The 20,754-nt window shown below is 33.1% G+C and overlaps 1 protein-coding gene across 1 annotated transcript; it reads left to right on the top strand.

Moving 5' to 3' along the window:
- The first annotated feature begins 2,487 nt into the window (after window positions 1-2,487).
- LOC110655005 (probable protein phosphatase 2C 78) lies at window positions 2,488-5,945 on the top strand. Its single transcript, XM_021811159.2, has 4 exons — window positions 2,488-2,927; window positions 3,373-3,749; window positions 4,993-5,229; window positions 5,395-5,945. The coding sequence occupies exons 1-4, from the start codon at window positions 2,666-2,668 to the stop codon at window positions 5,647-5,649; spliced, it is 1,131 nt and encodes a 376-aa protein (XP_021666851.2). The 5' UTR covers window positions 2,488-2,665; the 3' UTR covers window positions 5,650-5,945.
- The last annotated feature ends 14,809 nt before the right edge of the window (window positions 5,946-20,754 follow it).

Here is a 20,754-nt window from a genome sequence, read left to right as displayed (position 1 = left end):
TTTTATTTATATGTATATATATATTATTTAATTTCATTGATTAATGGTTATTAATTTCAAATCAAAGTCAAAATCAGACCAAATAACTTAAAAATTAAGTCTAAATTAAAAAATTATTAAAACTCAAAACCGATCGGTTTGAACCGAACTGAAATAGAGCGATTAAGTTCGATTCGATTTTTATTCATTTCAGTTCGGTTCGGTTCGGTTTCTAAATTTTGTAATTTAGTTTTCATGATTTAATTCAGTTCAGTTCAATTCGGTTCTGTTTGAATTGAATACTCACCCCTGAAAATAATTTATTTGATTTTAAAAATACATATGAACTAAATAATTTTAGTACATCAAACTTTGGAGATTATATAATCATTTACCCTTATAATTATAAATGAAGTGAATCACTATACTTAAATACATTATACATTTTGAATATTAGTAATTAATTATATTTTATATGAAATATTAAAAAATTATAACAAAAATAGAGTTTGCACTTTGTTGAGACCAACATTTTCAATTGTGAGTTATGTTCTATGAGACTACTCTTATATATACATTCCATATCAAATCTTGATCATTAATTTTATGAATAATATTTATTTGAATAATATTTTCCAATCTCTTTTTCTATTGTATCATAATTAATTATTATAATAAAATTATTGTATATAAATCAAATTTACCAAATAAAAGTTGTCTCTCAAATCCCAATAATGAAAATAATATTTGTTAAATCTGAATCCATAATTTGGGCCACCATTGGAGTAGCTATCACTCCTTTAATTTAGGGATTTACTCAACACATTCAAATGGTCCATCAATCAAGTCTATTTTATTACACAATCAAAGCCATATGCTTTCATAAAGACAGACAAGAAAGACAAAATAATAATAATAATAATTGTTCAATGTATCTAAAGCCTATGTAAAGCAAAATTTTCATCAAGAAATAGAAAATAAATATTTTATTTAATTTATAATCACTAAATTTATATTAAAATTATTTTATAATTATTAAATTTCAATTTATATCAATAAAATCAGTTAAATTTAATTTTATTTGGTTTTCAAATTTTAATTTAATTTTTACACAATAATTTTCTAATCTAAATTTTACAACTAAAATAGATTATAAAAATTTGTTAATTAATATATAAACTTTAGTAACAATAATTTCATTAAAATAATGAAATTAATTAAAACTAATAATTAAAAAAATATTATCTAAAATTAAGGGTATGAAATTCAATTACCATAAATAAATTAATTCCAAATAATTTATCAAACATAAAGAATTTTAACAAAATTGAAAATTTAAAAGTGGGATTCATTGCTTTCAAAGCCAAAATTTGACCTTTTTTTTTTTTTAATTTTCAAGGGTTGAAATTAATATAAGCATGTTTATCAGGATGTGGAGTAAGAATACTGTCTAAATGAAATGAGAAAGCAAAAAATCAAGCATTTGAAATGACCACCAAGGCACCTTTCACATTGTTTTTTTTTTTTCAATTTAATTTTTTAAATTATTAAAATTTATTGTAATTTATTTTTTTAATTAATTCTTTCATTTTACTTTCTACTAATCTAATTTTATTACTGTCATTAACTACTTATAAACTTTATTGTAATCTTCATAGTACATTAAAATTCAAATTAAATACTATTAGTTATGCAATTTTTTTATTAAATACAACTAAATCTAATCACTATTAATATTTAATGAGTATGAAATGAATTTATAAAAATATTAGCATTTGGATAATTAAATTTTTAATACCATCTGTAGTCAAAGTCATTTTTTTTTATAAATGATTACTATTAGTTAGAATCAATAGAATTTGATCAATTTTTTTTTTTTTGTCATTAAGCTGAAGAACTGAATCAATAATTTTCTTTTTTATCATTAATCGAATAACTGTTCGCAATAAAAAATTCCATTTTATTATTAATTTAATCACTATTTACTTTTTTTTTATTAATGAATAAATCTCTTTATGCTGAGTAAAATTTTAATAAATTTTAAATATTTAATTAAGTTAATTAAAATATTTAAATTAAATCATTAAAATATAAAATATTTTAAATTATTTTTATAATTAAGCCTTTTAAATTCCGGGGAATAGATGAATGAAACGAAGAGTAAATAAAATTAATTTAGACATTATTTAATTATAATTAAAAAAAATTACTTATGCTAAGCTATATTTTAAATTTTTATTGGAGATAATTGTATATTCCCCATTGCTCTAACAAAAAAGAGTAAATTAAATTCCAATGATAATGATGAAATTGTGACACAGAGTCAGAACTGAGAAACTCCCTTGTGGACACGGGGCACCAAAAACATTACTAAAACGACATTCCCATGGTTCCCCTGCCTAACCAAAGCCCACACACAAACAATCGCCAACGCCAAGGATTTGGATTCCAATAATCTCATAATTCACTGGATAAGTTTTTCTCCAACAACGTCAACTCCTTTTGAAAAAACTGCTTGCTCACCCTCTTCTTAACCGTTTACTTTGAACCATTCCAAACCTCCAACCGTCTCCCAGCTCCCTTACTCTATCTTTCCAAGAAAATCCCTTCTTCTTTTTCTCTTTCATGTCTTTACCAAACCCATTACCCAACCATTTTCTTTTTGCTTTTTAGTTCAGGGGTGGTGATGGTGCTGGAGATGCTTTCAAGGCCTCTAGAGAGGTGTTTTAAAGGTGGAGATGGTGGGGATGCACTTCTATGGCACATGGACTTGAAGCCTCATGCTTCAGGGGATTATTCAATTGCTGTTGTACAAGCTAACTCCTTGCTAGAAGACCAAGGGCAGGTCTTCACTTCTCCTTCTGCCACTTATGTTGGCGTCTATGATGGCCATGGTGGCCCTGAGGCTTCTCGGTTTATTGCTGATAATCTATTCCCTTTTATCCACAGTGAGTTTTTTTTTTTTTTTTTTCCAGTTTTAGAGTTTGGAACTTTGTTTGGTTGATGGGAAAGTGGTAGGAAGGAAAGAAAATGGGGGGGTTTGTGATCCCAAGCTTTTGTTTATGCTGTTTACTTTTTTTTTTGGACCTAGTTAGATGACTTCAGGTTAGGTGTTATGTTTTGCCTGAAATGAGTGTTGCATTTTGGAGAATTTATAAAAAAGAAAATCATAAGTCAAGGTTTTAGTTTCTTCTAATTTCTTGGTCGGTCTTGGTTAACTCATCAATTAAATGGCGAATTGTTCGAAAAAGTATGTGTTTGATGTCTGAGATAGTGTAGGAAAAGAAAATAAATTTGGAATCCTTTGATTTTCTTTAGTTTTCTAAGAAATAGTATAGAGAATTGTTGAGAAAAAGAATTTTCTTGTTTTAATCTGATGGCTTGTGCTATCAGAGTTCGCAACAGAACAAGGTGGACTATCAGCAGATGCTATAAGGAAGGCATTTGATGCAACAGAAGAGGAATTCTTGCATTTGGTAAAGCGATCATGGACAGCTCAGCCTCAGATAGCTTCAGTCGGTTCCTGTTGCCTTGTTGGGGCAATATCAAATGGTATTTTGTATGTGGCAAATCTTGGGGACTCGAGGGCTGTGCTTGGCAAGAGAGTATCTGAAGGCAAGACAAGTAGTGCAGTGGTGGCTGAACGTTTATCTACTGATCATAACGTCTGCGTTGAGGAGGTGAGGAAGGAGGTGGCAGCACTCCATCCTGATGATTCACACATTGTGGTTTATACTCGTGGTGTTTGGCGGATAAAGGGCATAATTCAGGTGGCAATTTGCTGAGTTTCTTTTGTTTCCTAGAATATCTATTAGTTTTCTTAGTATTCATGGGATTATCTGCTTTGCATGTGTAAAGCACAAGTTCTCTGGGTTTTGAATGCTTGATATTGACGTCAGTTATTATCAATCAGCATTCTTGAAAATTCTTTTGTCAGTGATTCAGCCTACATGAATGAAACATCTGATAAAATATTTTCTCAATCCTTGCTCTCCTCTGCATAGGCATGGAATTTATTTGCTTCTTTCATGTTTGATCTTTTCAATGGTGCTTTTCTCAACCTTCTTGCTTTGTGATGGTTTAAATCTTTCATTTGCACCTAGAAATAGGGCACATAATTTAGAAAATTAATTAGAAATGATGATTTCTTGAACAGATAGCCAAGGATTTTACGATTAAGGATTCCATCTATAAATAGTGGTATGAAGCTTTCCCATTCTTAATCTTTTCCTCAGTCTCCAATCCAGTAGTATTGTGCTGTATTTTTTATCAATTTGTAAATATGCCAAAACTCTGTTTCTTTGGGATTTATGTTACTTATGAGACATTATCTATCAAGTTAAACAGTATCTTTTATTCTGTGAATTAAGACAGAACACAGTATCTTTATTCTGGGAATGTCATGCCAATTGTCAAGTTTGTCACCCTGAAGATAAATTTTCAAAGTCTGCAGAGATATTTATTACTAATGCATTAAAAATAATCCTTTCCTTGTCCGAACTTTCTAAATCCAGGTCAGCATCAACCTCATATTCTTTTGAAAAGGATGAAAAATTATCCTTTTTCTACTGTTATCCTGGTAGAAATTCTTCTCAGCCACTCATTGTTTAGGTGTGACACCAAGAATGATTCGTGAGGTTTGCGCTGAGACATAAAATGTTTTTGTATTGTGACAACGACCTTAAAGATGGCTAAGAAAAATCTCTGCAGTGAACTACAAGTGATCGGCCTTGTGACGATCGCTCTTACTATTATTTAGCATTTGGAGCTATAGTACAAGTTTTGTGGCTTAAATGAAATCAAGCCTATTTTCTACATGACTCTGATGATTTCTGCGTCTGGGGCTTCTTTAAACTTTAAGGTTCACATGCTATCTGTTATCAAAAGTAAACAATTGCAAAGGTGCTATTATTTTTGTTGCTTGAAGTCTGCTACTATTTACTCAGTATTGATTTTCAGTCATGATCTAAAGCATGTGATGCACTGGGCTTTCTCTAACACTTTTTCTTTTAGGTTTCAAGATCAATAGGAGATGTATATCTAAAGAAACCTGAGTTCAACAGAGATCCTCTTTTCCAGCAATTTGGATTGTCTGTTCCATTGAAAAGGCCTGTGATGACAGCAGAACCCTCAATATTGGTTCGACAGTTAAGGCCACAGGACTTGTTCTTGATATTTGCTTCAGATGGTCTTTGGGAGCAATTGAGCGATGAAACAGTTGTAGATATAGTTTTGAAGAACCCGCGAGCTGTAAGCCCTCACTTACTACTAATCTGTTCTTCTGCAATCTGTGACTTGTAATTTGTTTATGCGGACTTCATAATTATGATTTCTATCACTCATGATTTAAGCACTGAAAGAAAATGATTTTGCTTTTTTGTAACAAGAAAACAAACTGGTGCTTTCTTTTGTAAGGGGATAGCAAGGCGATTAATAAGGGCTGCCCTGCGGGAGGCTGCAAGGAAAAGAGAAATGAGATATGACGACATAAAAAGAATTGAAAAAGGAGTGAGGCGCCATTTCCACGATGATATTACCGTCATTGTTTTGTACCTGGATCATCCGCTAGGTCCTTCGAATGGAAGATTCAAAGATCACAGTGTTGTTGAATGCACAAGTACCCCTGCTGATATCTTCTCACTAGATGTAGTAGATGAAGGGCAATGTTAGCTTCATATTTCTCTCTGAACAAAGACTACAGGAAATTGGTAATATGATAGCTGGTGAATACAGATAATAAATTATGGTTACATGATTCCTCTGCTTTAGGACAGGATGAAATTGAATTAATAAATCAAAGGAGGGGAAGGTTGTATGTATGTAGTTTTCAGTTTTGTTTTGAAAAGTTCCATTGTAAACTATTTTTGCTCATTGTTTATCATCCTCATAGAATTTACAGAAAGTGTAGTAAGCTTTATGATGGAATGCAGTTGAATTGAAAGAGCTGTGAAATTTGATGTTATAAACCAGTGCACCAGTTTCAAATATTGTTTAAGAGATGCATAGAATAAGATGTTTCAGGCAAAGGCCTCATCATGGGCAGGAAATGAGATTGAGTTTGTATCTTATCTCATGCAAAGATCGTAAAATTTCATGCCTTTTTAGCAGAAAAAAAAATTAATAATTAAAAAATTAATTCTGTTCAAATAGGTTATAAATAAAAATTTATTAGATTTTTCAGATTTTTAGATCTCAAATTTATTAATAAAATAAAAATTTCACTCAAACTTTGTTCCGACGTAGATGCAGTAGGGTACTTTCGATATAAAGAGATTATTAGGTGCATTCGGTATACATGCACCCTCATTCTGAAAGTATGGATCCCATCTCTCTATAATTAAAAAAAAAAACTATTTTATTATGCCTTCTAGAGTACTATTTTTTAATGCTTCTAATATATCTAAAAATTAGCCCTAGATATGTGAGGATGTAAAAATCGTATCGTTTAGAGAGAAAATGACAAAAGTGTGAGATTATGTTGTTCCAAAATAGTCCAAGAAGAGGGTGAATTGGACTTTAACAATTTTTCGGCCCTTGCTTGTAGCCTAATGAAAAATTGTGGCTTTGTTCAACTAGGTGCTTCTCTACATATAATGCAAGTAATATGTGTTTCAACAATGTGTTCCTGAGTTGCAATTCAAGCCTCAATCAATGTACATGGCAATATCTAACAAAGCATGCATCATACAATATACAACTAATTTCTCAAGTCACTCAATATGTCCTCAAGTTTATCAATTCAATCTATTCAACCAACATTCAATATCATGTATAAAAAGAAAAATTTAAATTGCACAAAAATGAGGAGGTCAAGGTTAGAGAGATCAAACACAATGATTTTTATAGTGGTTCGACTTAACTAGCCTACATCCACTCTCTCAAAGAACCCTCTTTGAGTCTTCTCTCCACTATTTGCTCTTTTGAAGGCAAGAGACCAAAAGCCCTTTACAACTTTTCAACACCAAGCTTTCACCAAGGTAGCTTGAATCCTTCACAAGTGCTATCATAAGCACTTACTCTCTCAAGCTTCAATAGGTGCTTATACTACCTCTCTTAAATGCAATTTAATGTTTCAACACTCACTCTTACTCAATACAAATCAAACTATAAAGAAGAGATGAGTTGATTTGCCAATGTAGCTCAAAGATTTTAAAGCTCTTGAATGAAAGTAATAAATAAAAAATCAAGATTGGAGTTCAAATGTAAGCTTTCATCAAGTGTAAATGAAGTAAAGAATGTGTATTTATAGTCCCAAATCATTTTAGACTGTTTGAAACCCTTTTGGAACGTTATACACACTGTCCAAGACAAAATGACCGTTATGTTGTCCTTTTGTGCGAAGTTGAGCAGCTCTGATCAATTAGTAAACAAATGAAATATTGGTAGCAATCAGTAAACTGGTTAGTAAACTAATATTTTTAGCAAACACATTAGCAAACAAAAAATTTTAGCAAACCAGTTAGCAAACTAAGTCAACAGCTGCATGTCTCAACTTGCAATGTAAAATGATTTAGACCTTAGAAAAATGTTTCAATAGTAGTGTCCAAGGTCATGATGAGAAAAAGTAATCAGAAAATAAAATTTCATTTTTGAGCTCCATATGACTAAATTCTCATCCATTCTTTTCACAAAAGATCTAAGACTCAATTTCTAACACTATGCCTTTCATACCTTTTCTTTGAGTCTTGGCTTCCATAGTCTTGTTCTTTTCTTATTTTGGATTTGTCTTGAAATGCCTTTGAGTATCCTGTCTCCTTAGATGCAACTTCAAAGATACTTTAGGAATAAGACAAAGAATCTACACATCACTTTAAAGTTGGGTTAGATAGATTCTGTTTGAGTTTTGTTATCATCAAAATCAATGCTCATTTTGAGCTACACGGGGTCAACAATCTCCCCCTTTTTGATGATGACAAAACTCAATTGAATCAACAATAAAAAATAAAAGTGTGTGAAAGTTTATGTGAGTATGTAAATCCAAGCAGTATAGTATGCTGAAAATGCTCCCTCTAAATATATGCACATAATTTCCAAGAAATCTATTTTCTGTACATAAGCTCCCCCTGAGTTTATGCTATAAAGCATGTTCACAATATTCTCAAAAAGCATTTCCATTTGTCACAAGTATAAACATATATCCATCAACACATCCATCCTTTAAACACCTATTCACATAATATCCATATCCATTAACACAAGTATAAACACATATCCATGTCCATCAACACAAGTATAAACACATATTCACATAACCATATCCATCCTATTCTCCCCCTTTTTGTCATCAATCAAAAAGGAAACAGGAGAAAAGAACCAAAAAGAATCATGTTAGCCCAAATTTAAGCGCAGTAAGGTAAACAGTAGCAAACTAAAAACCAATAGTAGCAAACAGACTAGTTAACTAGAAATGCATATAGGAAACTAAAAATCCAGATTAGATGAGAATCATTTAAGTCTTTTGCTCTTGCGAGTGGATTTGGAAGGGACCAACTTCTTCCTGGTGGGTTTAGCAGCAGGTGGCTGAGATCCTTGGTCAGCCACTTGATCATCCTTCTGTGGCTCATCTTCATCAGATGGTGGTTGAAGAGCGGCAGCTAGGGACTGGTATGGATTTGACACGGAAGATTTAGTCCTTTTTCTCCCTTTCTTGGTCAGGGCAAGAATCGCAGATAGCTGAGTTGGAGCACTCTCTTGGTGATCCTTGAGAGAAGCTTCCTTCTGCTGCGTAGGGGCAGTAGCAGTTTCAACAGGTGGTGCACTTGGAGGTTCAACAGGTAGCTCACCTTCAGGTTCTACAACCTTTTTACCATCATGCTCAGTAGGTACACCAGTTGCAGGACCAATTTCAGGTTCAATAACCTGTTCACTAGCATGGTCAACAGGAGCTTCTACTGCAGGTTCAAGCTCAGGTTCAGCTACTTGGTCACTTTCATGTGCCACAGCAGCTGGAGACTCATCAACCTTATTACTTTTACCCTTACCGATACTATGAGCAGAGACTTGAGTAGCAGCCTCAACTTTAGTTGGGAAACCAGTTTCCTTGGCCCGCTGAAGATCCACAATTAGCCTTTTTAATTCCTCATTTTGAGTAAGCAGGTGACTCACTTTGTAGTCAACCACATCCATAAATTTTTGCAAAAGTTCAATAGACTGATGGGTTGAACTGAATTGATCATTAACAGCAGCTTTTAGCCCTTGAATCTCACTCAAAAATTCACTAGCAGAATCAGAACCAACCTTAGCAGAGGAAGAACCACCTTTTTCAAACCTTTTCTTTCTCCTATCAGTGTCAGAGTGAATTTCTCTGAGCACAATCAAATCAGTCCTAGAGCTTTCCTTAGAGACATTCACATTCAGCTCTTTAAACACAGCAGTCAAAAGATGTGCATAAGGCAGTTTTCCAATTCCATAAGCTTTGCACATGTTCTTGAAAATTAAATAAGCCAAATTCAGCCTTACTTTGTTAACAATGTGCCACATAATACACATGTCCAGATGACTCAAATAACCATAGCTACCAGATTTAGGACAGAAAATGTAGTTCACCATATTGTGAATGATTTTGATATGTTGGAAAGCTTTGGTGCTAGTGGACTTTTCATTTGTGGCAGTGTTAGCAGGGAACACTTCGTTTTCAAACTCAACCAAATTGAAGCCTGCCACCCTAGCAACATCCTTATGTGTGGAAATTTTATTTCCATCATTAGGTAAGTTTAAAGCCATAGCTATCGATTCAACAGAGACACCATATACACTGTCATTCAAAACTACCTCAAATTTGTCCTCATCATCAACTGTTCTTAAAGTCCTATAAAACTCTTGAACAAGCTTAGGGTAATACTCATTTGTACATTCACACACATCCATCCAACCTTGAAATTCAAAAAGCTCTTTGAATTGAAAGTTTACCTGATTAAAGTACTCCCATTTGATAAATTTGCAATCTAACAGTGCTTTATCCACTAAGCCCGAAGATTTTACGGCGCGCATTTTTCGTTGGGTATCAATCCCTGACTTCTATCGCTTCTTTTTCTCATCTGGTGCTGATGCAGTAGGTTCGACAGCCTTGGATGGGTTGGAAGAGGCACTGGTTGATTTCGATTCAGGTAATTTTTTCTTCCCTTTCAATTTCTTTCATAATGTGGGGACAGGGATGTCATCGGAGGCTGACGAGGAAGACGAAGCAGCCGCAGCAACAGAGGGCTTCCGTTTAGCACGAGCCATTGACGAAAAAAAAAAATTGGTGAATTTGAACACTGGTTTTTCGGTGTGTTAGGAGTGGAGAAGAAAGGAGAGACGAGAGGTCTGATGGGTTTGGATAAATTTTGCCGGAAAGAAAATGGGTCTATTTTGGAGGTGTCGTGAACCGAAGTAGAGGAGAGAGAGGGTGACGGTTTCGTGTGGCAGAGGTTTTTAAGTTCTCTTGAGTCCCGCGCTTTTCTATTTCAGTGTACTTTCTCTGAACCTGTTTTCTCCTTTTTTTTTATTATTTCAAACAAGTCTATCTATTTTATATGCACAAATATATATTTCTACATGTCTGACACAGCACTGAGAATGTGATATCAAATGTGAAAAGATAAATGCATTGTTGGACACGCAGAGAATTTCAAGCACAATCACCTTTTGGTTTGAAATTTGAACAGTACATGATATAGCAAACTAATTTTAGTCACGCAATATTAGCATACAACTTAGTAAACTAATTTGACGAGTACACAAACAAGTTAGCTAATATTCTTTAAAGATTTCTTAGCAAACTTATATTACAGCAGATCACACACATATTAAACAAAATGTAAAACATGAAATTATTATGACTTACATTTCAAGCAAGTGGTTCACACATACCAATTTCCCTTCTAATTCTACAAAAGGTTTCTTCATTAAGTGGTTTTGTAAAAATGTCAGCAAGTTGATTTTCAGAGGCAACAAACTCTATTTTGATATTTCCATTTTGAACATGATTTCTAAATAAATGATGTCTGATCTCAATATGTTTTGTTCTTGAATGTTGGACTGGAATTTTGATCAAGTTTATGGCACTTGTGTTGTCACACCTAATTGAAACAAGATTATATTTTAAACCAAAATCTTCCAATTGTTGTTTAATCCATAAGATTTGAGCAACACAACTACCAGCAGCTATATATTCTGCCTCAGCTGTAGATAAAGCTACTGAAGTTTGTTTCTTACTGTGCTAAGAAACTAGTGCAAGACCAAGAAATTGACAAGTACCTGAAGTACTTTTTCTATCCAGTCTACTTCCAAAGAAAATCAATCACTATAACCAACAAGATTAAATGATTCACATTTTGGATACCATAAACCAATTGAGTATGTGCCAATGAGATATCTAAAGATCCTTTTAACTGCACTTAGATGGGATTTTTTTGGACATGATTGAAATCTTGCACACAAGCCTAAAGTGTATGTCTGGTCTAGATGCAGTAAGGTACAAAAGAGAGCCAATCATACCTCTATAAAGCTTTGTATCTACTTCTTTACCTTTTTCATCATTGTCTATTTTAATTGTTGAACTCATATGTAACACCCCTATTGGTATAGCCTGGTATATTTCACTGTTCCGGTGACTGATGTCGGTCCGGACAATTAATGGGATTAGGGCCACACTTAAGACAACTTGAGAAGCCATAAACACAAATAATTAGTAATGTTTAATTACTTAACTATAAATAAGAAAAACAGAACATAAGAGGTTAAACGAGCTGAGAGTCACAGCGATGAGTGACCTCCTCGGGAACGACTGCGAAGTCATTTTAAACTCAAATTTTCAACCGTAAAAAGTGACGCTGCGGTCCTTAGGACCCTTATGAACACAGTGGAAAAGAGAAAATCATGAAAAAGAACTGTTAAGTCAGTCAAATAATTAGGTCAGGGAGCCGGAAGAAATATTGAATTATTTGCAAACCGGGATGAACCGACGAGGGGCAATTTGGTCAATTGACCCCGAGAGCTGACTCCTGACCTAACTGTCCAATAAAATCGGAGAAAAGAAAATTTCGGAATCGAGAATTAAATTAAAGAACTAATAGAAAAATAGAAAAAAAAAGAGAGGAAAATGAAAAAGTAAAAAGGTGATGACATCATGCATGATGCCATAAGTGTTAATTAATAAATTAATTAATTTGATTTTTTTGTGGTCTTTCATAAGATAAAGATAAAAGAAAAGAAAAGAAAAAAAAAATAAAACACAAGTCTTCTTCAAAAAAATGTCACTCTCTCTCTCCCACACCAAAACCACCATGAAAGCTCATTTTTGAGCTTGAAGAACCCAAAATCCAACCATAGAAAATTGTCCTACCATAACTAGACTTTGTTTGGGCAACTAGGAAAGAAGATTCAAGGAAAAGAAAGAAGAAAAATTTGAAGAAAAGGGAGAAGAAATTCTGCACACAAGGTTAGTAAACTAAACTTGAATTGTTAGTTGATTTAGTTATGTTTATAGCTTAATTAACCTAGAAATATACTTAAAATGAAAAGAAAACATTTGTGAAGGACCAAACTAAAAATTTGACCAACTAGGGTTACTATGCATATGTTTGAGTTTTGATTGAAATCAATATGCTAGGCAAGTTTGTTTGAATGAAGTAGTAAGATTGAGATGTTTAAAATTAGTAAAATGTAACAAATTAAGTGAGTTAGGATTTTGGACCTAGGGTTTGTGAACCAAATTTTGGAGAAATGCATAAATGATATCTTTGACCAATTGTGGACTGAAAAATGGTCAATAATGACCAAAGGAAATGTATGAGAAGTGTTAGAATGGAAGATAAATTCGTAGGTCAATTGGTCATGCTGCTGGCAGCATGACCAAACCTAATTTGAAGGACCAAAACGGGAATTTTACAAGCCCAATTGATATGCCACCAATTGGAGATGAAAATAGACATAAAATAGCACAATTTTCATTAAGGAACCATGCCCAAAAACTGACTAAAATTTGTGAACCAATTGACCAAAGTGAAATGAGAGCAGGCTGCCACTGCACCAAACTGACCAAATGAACAGTTTGGTCATAACTTGAGCTAGGAAGGTCAAATTGACCTGAAATTTTACCAGAAATTAGATAAGATATAGACCTAAAACTTTCATAAAGAACACCATCCCAAATTATGCCATTAACCTAGTCAAATTATTGACCAAAATGGAGTTACTGTACCTGCGATTCTGCAGAATTGCCATTGAGCAGTAAAGTTCCAATGGCTATAACTCTCTCTAGAAAACTCCGATTTAGGCGATTCTTGAACCGATGGAAACCTAAGACATAGTAGAACATTTCATATGAAGAAATTTAGACCAAATTATGAACTTAACTTGATCAAATTACTAAACAAAGTTGGACCAAAAATCTGCTAGAACCGAAATCTCAGTATGAACAGTGCACATGAACAGTAATTGTATTTTGGCTATAACTTGAGCTACAAAACTCCGATTGGGGTGATTCAAAAATGAGAATACACTTAAGACAATAAGAAACATTTTCTATGATGGAAGTTTTGCCAAATTCCAACAGTAGATTGACCAATGGAACAGTGCAACTTCGGAGCACCAAAACCGAAAATTGGCAATTTTGCCAAAATGACCTAAGCTTTGAGAAAATGATCAAAACCAACAAGTTTAATGATCAAAATGTGGTATGTGGGTGAAGTTGGAATTCCCATACCTATTAAGCCTTAGAAAGTCAACTATTTGACTTGAATAGTGCAGTGAATAGTAACCCAAAACACAATTTAAAGAACGTCGAATTTAGCACGTTAGAGCTAGGTAATTGTGAAGCTAAATTTATTTTGGATTTATGTTAAGTTCTAGTATTGAAACATTGTAAAATTGTGTGTTTCAGTTAAAAAGAATATCGGGAAGGAACCCGAGGAACCGAGTCGAGGATAAGGGACGACTCGCTTGAGGTTTGTGCACAATAAACCCTATTTAAGCATTTTATCCTTGAAAAATTGATTTAGTACGCATTATAAATTTATGAACTTTTGTGTTGCCACCTTGTGATCAAATTGCAACTTTGGAAATTGATTTGATTTTCGTATGCAATATTTGAATGAAATGTTTGAAATAGATTTTTGATTCACACTTAGCATGATAGTTATTTATTATTCCTCCTCCATTTATGGGGTTGAGATCGTTTATTTTCCTCCCTCTCTGGCTTACCAGTTGAGGTTGTAGATCGGATGTGTACTCATTAGCTAGCTAGCCACCTCCCTCATTGGTTTCGATTAATGGGGTTGAGATTGCTTTGTCGTGGGGTACAACGCGGCATTGATCAGAAATTTTGTGTCATGACTTAAGTTGTGTATGACTTTGGCAACACTGTGTTTATGAAATTGTTTAACTAAATTGTGTTTAATAGATTATTTGACAAAATGGTGTTATTATGAACTTTGATCATTATTGAAATGTGATTGAGAAACATTTGAATTGTGTTTGGCAATGAATAATTTATTTATGGTATTTTAAATTTTTATTGTGCACCACTGAGTATTTTTATACTCAGCGATGGCTTATTTTGCTGTCGCAGATAAGAGTAAGGAAAAAGCAGCAGAGTGAGCTGCGATTAAATCGAGGATTACATTGATCTTTTGTACGGGTATTATTTTATGCCCTTATAGATAAATTTTGATGTAAATATGGAAATGTTGTATGTATCAATATAAAGTCGAGCAGTTGTAAATAAATTGTAATAATATTATTTTGGATTTTCTTCTGTAAATCTAATATTTGTACATATGAATTTCCTGCTTTATGTTTTGTGAATGGAATTATTAAATATTCTGAGTTGACAAATTTGATTTGGATTGTGGAACTGTTTTGGAATGAATTGATTTGAGTTGAATTGTGAATTATTGAAGGTTGGGAGTTGTGAAATATTTTTGGAAGTGCTTTTTTACAGGTCTTTGAAGAACTGGTTTCTCAAAATACAGAGGGAACTTTGTCAAAATTTTTATAAAATTTGCGGCAAAATTAAAATGGACAAAATTTTTTATTAGTATTTAAACTTGAATAAATGATTTTAAATTCTTATCAAAATGCTCACCACTTCTAAAATGTAAGAAAATTGTTTTAAAATCCCTTGTAGGATACTTAATGAGTTATCGGTAGGTGAAGTTCGGTAGTTCATTAAGTATTCTACAGGATCATGTTATGCCTTACAGAGGGGTAAGGTGTGACATCATAGGAGTGCCCATGCTCTTCAAATCTTCCATTTTAAATTTCTTTAGCATATCCTTGATGTACTTTGATTGATTTATGAAGATGCCATCTTTCATTTGCTTAATTTGAAGTCCAAGGAAGAATGTGAGCTCACCCATCATGCTCATTTCAAATTCATTCTGCATAATCTTAGAAAATTTCTTGCAAAGAGATTCGTTAGTAGCACCAAAAATTATATGATCAACATAAATTTGCACAATGAGCATATCATTATGATGCTTCTTAACAAAAAGTGTTGTATCCACTTTGCCTCTTTGAAAATCATTTTGTTAAAGGAATTTACTAAGCCTTTCATACCATGCTCTAGGAGCTTGTTTTAAACCATATAGGGCTTTAGTAAGTTTATAAACATGATTTGGATGCTCATGATTTTCTAAGCCTGGAGGTTGTGCAACATACACTTCCTCATCAATATAACCATTTAAAAATGCACTCTTAACATCCATTTGAAGGCACACAACATTCTAATAACTTCAATTCTAGCAACAGGAGCAAAGGTTTCATCAAAATCAATTTCTTCCTCTTGGTTGTAGCCTTGAGCCACTAGTCTAGCTTTGTTCCTAACAACATTGCCTTTTTCATCCATTTTGTTTCTAAAAACCCATTTAGTACCAATAATTGAATGATCTTTTGGTTTAGGCACTAAATTTCAAACTTTATTTCTCTCAAATTGATTTAGTTCTTCTTGCATGGCAAGAATCCAACTTTCATCATTTTGAGCATCTTCAAAACATTTAGGTTCAATTTGTGAAACAAAAGCAACATTACCAAAATATCTTCTCAATTGTGCTCTAGTCATCATTCTTTGAGATGGATCATCAATAATGTCTTCTTGGGGATGATTTCTGTGGAATCTCCATTCTTTAGGTAAATCTTCATGTTGGGGCTCATTTACTTTTAATTCTTCCAAATTTGGCATTTCTTTATTGATTTGATCTTCGTTGGCATCATGGACATCTATTGTAGTTTCTCCTTGAGTTTCTTCATCTTTTTCATCAATTTGTTCCATTTCTTGACTTGATATTATATTTTCTTTTCCAAAAACCTGCTCATTATTATCATCACAAACATTTTTCCTTCTGATAGAAGGGTTAATCACATCAAACAAAACATGAATAGTTTCCTCAATAACCAAAGTTCTTCTATTGAACACTCTATAGGCTTTACTCTTTGTTGAATACCCAAGAAAGATTCCTTCATCGGATTTAGCATCAAATTTCTTTAAGTTATCCTTCTTGTTATTTAAAATATAGCACTTACAACCAAATGTTTTGAAATATTGAGATATTTGGTTTTATTTCTTTCCATAGCTCATAGGGGGTCTTTTTCAAAATTGGTCTAATCAAAATTCTATTCAACACATAGCAAGATGTATTAACAGCTTCAGCCCAAAAGTACTTTGGCAAATTATTTTCACTCAACATAGTTCTAGTCATTTCTTGCAAAGTCCTATTTTTCCTTTCTACTACCCCATTTTGTTGTGGTGTTCTAGGAGCTGAAAAATTATGATTGATTCCATGTTTATCACAATATTTCTCAAATAAATGATTTTCAAATTCAGTTCCATGGTCACTTCTTATAGATGAGATGCAAAAGCCTTTTTTAATTTTGAACCATTTTACTAAGAGAGGTGAATTTTTCAAAAGTTTCATCTTTATGAGCAAGGAAAAATGTCCATGTATATCTTGAATAGTCATCAACAATAACTAAAGCATATGACTTCCCACCAAGACTAGTAGGAGTTACGGGTCCAAATAAATCAAGATGAAGCAATTCTAATGGCCTAGTAGTAGACACAATATTTTTAGATTTAAAAGATGCTCTAGTATGCTTTCCTAGTGCACATGCTTTACATTGAAATTCATTTTCATAATTAATCTTAGGAAGACCATTAACAAGTTCTTTCTTAGACAATTTTGAGAGTGTATGCATGCTTGCATGACCCAGTCTTCTATGCCACAAATAACTAGAGTTATCAAGAGATACTAGACATGTATCATGATTAGTTTCAAAATTATTCATGTCAAGCAAGTAAACATTATTTGATCTATTTGCAATAAACAATGTGTCATTATCTAAGTTATTGATTGTACATAGAGAAGAAGTAAACTTTACCTCAAAACCTTTATCACATAGTTGGCTTACACTTAGCAAGTTGTATTTCAAACCTTCAATAAGCGATACATCTTCAATACAAGGTTTGGTTCCAATTGTGCCATTTCCAATTATTTTTCCCTTCCCTTTATCTCCAAATTTTACATATCCTCCATCTTTCATTGTGATTTTTGAAAACTTGTCCTTTTCACCAGTCATGTGCTTTGAATAACCACTATCTATATACCATTTTTCACTTTCCTTCATCCCTTTGAAACAAACCTGAAATTTAATCATTGAACTTTAGGTACCCAAGCAACTTTGGGTCCTTGGGGGTTAGTGACCTTAGGTAAGGTTCCCTTTGGCACCCATACCTTCTTTACCTTAAGATGACCTTTCCTAAGTGCACAAGAACTAATCATATGACCTCTTTTATTGCAATAATAACATGTAACATTAGGCAAGGAGGATGTAGGTGCTTTAATGAAATAATTCTTGTACTTGTCATAGTTCATGAAACCATCAAAACCAATTCCATACTTTTCATTTGAAATTCTTTGGTTTCCAAGAAGTACATCTAGAGTTTCTTTTCCTTTTGTAAATTTTGCTAAATCATTTGTCAAAGACTCTACTTTAGCTTCAAGAACTTTATTTTTCTCAATGAGCATTTCACATGTTTCTTTTGAGATTTTCAACTCTAAAACTAGTTCTTTAAACAAGGCAATTTGTCCTTTGTAAAATTCATTTTCTTTATACACATTGGACATGGCAATATTTTGTGATCTCAATGATTCAATCTCTAAATTCATTTTAGTGCATTTTCTCTTGAAATTTCTATACTCATCATATACTCTAGCAAATGCAAGTTCAAGTTCTTCTACATTAGGAGATTCATAAGAATTTACCTCATTGTCAGTTTCTTCTTCCTTTTGTGAACTCTCGACTTTTTCTTCAAGTGACATCACACAAAGAAGAGCAGTCTCTTTGTCACTTGATTTATCATTTGAAGATTCTTCACTGTTGCTCCATACTACTTTCATAGCTTTCTTGCTCCTATCTTCTTTTCCTTTTTTCTTTTTGAGTAATGGACATTTGGGCTTGATATGTCCAGGTTTGTGACACTCATAACATATAACTTCTTCTTTTGAATCTCTGAAATGTTTATCCTTGGGAGTATACTTTTTCAAGAATTTCTTGTATTTGCTTCCTCCCTTCTTGAAAGCTCTTTTAAATTTTCTTGCAAGCATAACCATTTCATCATCATCATCACTAGAAGCACTTGAGTTGTCACTTAAGTCAACTTTGAATGCAACTCCTTTCTTTTTATCTTCATCCTTATTTGACTTAAGAGCAATGCTTTTCTTCTTTTTCTGGTCATCTTCAACTTCATCTTTCTTATATACCATCTCATGTGCAATGAGAGATCTAATGAGTTCATCATAAGTGAATGTTTTAAAATCCTTGGTATCTTGGATAACTGTCTTTGCTTCCCAAGATTTTGGAAGTGATCTAAGAATTTTCTTCACAAGTTCAGCTTCCTCAAATCTTTTACCAAGTGCTTTGAGAAGATTTACAAGATCGGTAAACCTTGTACTCATATCCGCAATTGAGTCTCCTGGCCTCATTTCAAACAGCTCATAATCTCGAATAAGAAGGTTTGCTTTGGACTCTTTGACGACATCAATTCCTTCATAAGTAACTTCAAGCTTATCCCAAATTTCCTTAGCAGATTGACATCCTGAAACACGATTGTATTCATTAAGGTCAAGTGAGCAATGCAAAATATTAATAGCTTTAGCATTTATAGAAATTTTCTTCCAATCATTGTCATCATATTCATCTTCATGTTTTGGAACTTTTGTAGTTCCTGGACCATTCTTTTGAGGAACATGTGGACCATTTTTAATAATTCTCCATGCATCAATATCTACAGATTGTATGAAATTTCTCATTCTTACTTTCCAAAATGAATAATTAGTGCCATTGAAGAGTGGTAGTCTAGTGATTGAGTAACCTTCAGCTAATGGTGCGGGTATACCGGCAGTATTGCTAGATGAACCAGCCATTATGGATCACTCTAAGGTTGTAACACCCTAAGCAAGAGAGACAAGCTCTGATACCAATTTGTTGTCCCAAAATAGTCCAAGAAGGGGGTGAATTGGACTTTAACAATTTTTTGGCCCTTGCTTGTAGCCTAATGAAAAAATTGTGGCTTTGTTCAACTAGGTGCTTCTCTACATATAATGAAAGTAATATGTGTTTCAACAATGTGTTCCTGAGTTGCAATTCAAGCCTCAATCAATGTACATGGCAATATCTAACAAAGCATGCATCATACAATATACAACTAATTTCTCAAGTCACTCAATATGTCCTCAAGTTTATCAATTCAATCTATTCAACCAACATTCAATATCATGTATAAAAGGAAAAATTTAAATTGCACAAAAATAAGGAGGTCAAGGTTAGAGAGATCAAACACAATGATTTTTATAGTGGTTCGGCTTAACTAGCCTACATCCACTCTCTCAAAGAACCCTCTTTGAGTCTTCTCTCCACTATTTGCTCTTTTGAATGCAAGAAACCAAAAGCCCTTTACAACTTTTCAACACCAAGCTTTCACCAAGGTAGCTTGAATCCTTCACAAGTGCTATCACAAGCACTTACTCTCTCAAGCTTCAATAGGTGCTTGTACAACCTCTCTTAAATGCAATTTAATGTTTCAACACTCACTCTTACTCAATACAAATCAAACTATAAAGAAGAGATGAGTTGATTTGCCAATGTAGCTCAAAGACTTTAAAGCTCTTGAATGAAAGCACTAAATAAAAAATCAAGATTGGAGTTCAAATGTAAGCTTTCATCAAGTGTAAATGAAGTAAAGAAGGTGTATTTATAGTCCCAAATCATTTTAGACCGTTTGAAACCCTTTTGGAACGTTATACACACTGTCCAAGACAAAATGACCGTTATTTTGTCCTTTTGTGCGAAGTTGAGCAGCTCTGATCAATTAGTAAACTAATGAAATATTGGTAGTAGTTAGTAAACTAGTTAGTAAACTAATTTTTTTAGCAAACGCATTAGCAAACAAAAAATTTTAGCAAACCAGTTAGCAAACTAAGTCAACAGCTGCATGTCTCAACTTGCAATGTAAAATGATTTAGACCTTAGAAAAATGTTTCAATAGTAGTGTCCAAGGTCATGATGAGAAAAAGTAATCAGAAAATAAAATTTCATTTTTGAGCTCCAAATGACTAAATTCTCATCCATTCTTTTCACAAAAGATCTAAGACTCAATTTCTAACACTATGCCTTTCATACCTTTTCTTTGAGTCTTAGCTTCCATAGTCTTGTTCTTTTCTTATTTTGGATTTGTCTTGAAATGCCTTTGAGTATCCTTTCTCCTTAGATGCAACTTCAAAGATATTTTAGGAATAA

This window comes from Hevea brasiliensis, chromosome 7 (assembly GCF_030052815.1).
Source record: "Hevea brasiliensis isolate MT/VB/25A 57/8 chromosome 7, ASM3005281v1, whole genome shotgun sequence".
Classification (NCBI taxonomy): Eukaryota; Viridiplantae; Streptophyta; class Magnoliopsida; order Malpighiales; family Euphorbiaceae; genus Hevea; species Hevea brasiliensis.
Note: the sequence above shows the minus strand (reverse complement) of the source record. Positions and strands in the feature narration are given on the sequence as shown.

Excerpts from the sequence above, each read along its gene's own strand:
- LOC110655005 (XM_021811159.2), top strand. The coding sequence starts at position 2,666 with ATGGTGCTGGAGATGCTTTCAAGGCCTCTAGAGAGGTGTTTTAAAGGT. Across the intron at positions 3,750-4,992 it reads GGATAAAGGGCATAATTCAG|GTTTCAAGATCAATAGGAGA; the intron begins GTGGCAATTTGC and ends TTTTTCTTTTAG. Across the intron at positions 5,230-5,394 it reads TTTTGAAGAACCCGCGAGCT|GGGATAGCAAGGCGATTAAT; the intron begins GTAAGCCCTCAC and ends TTCTTTTGTAAG.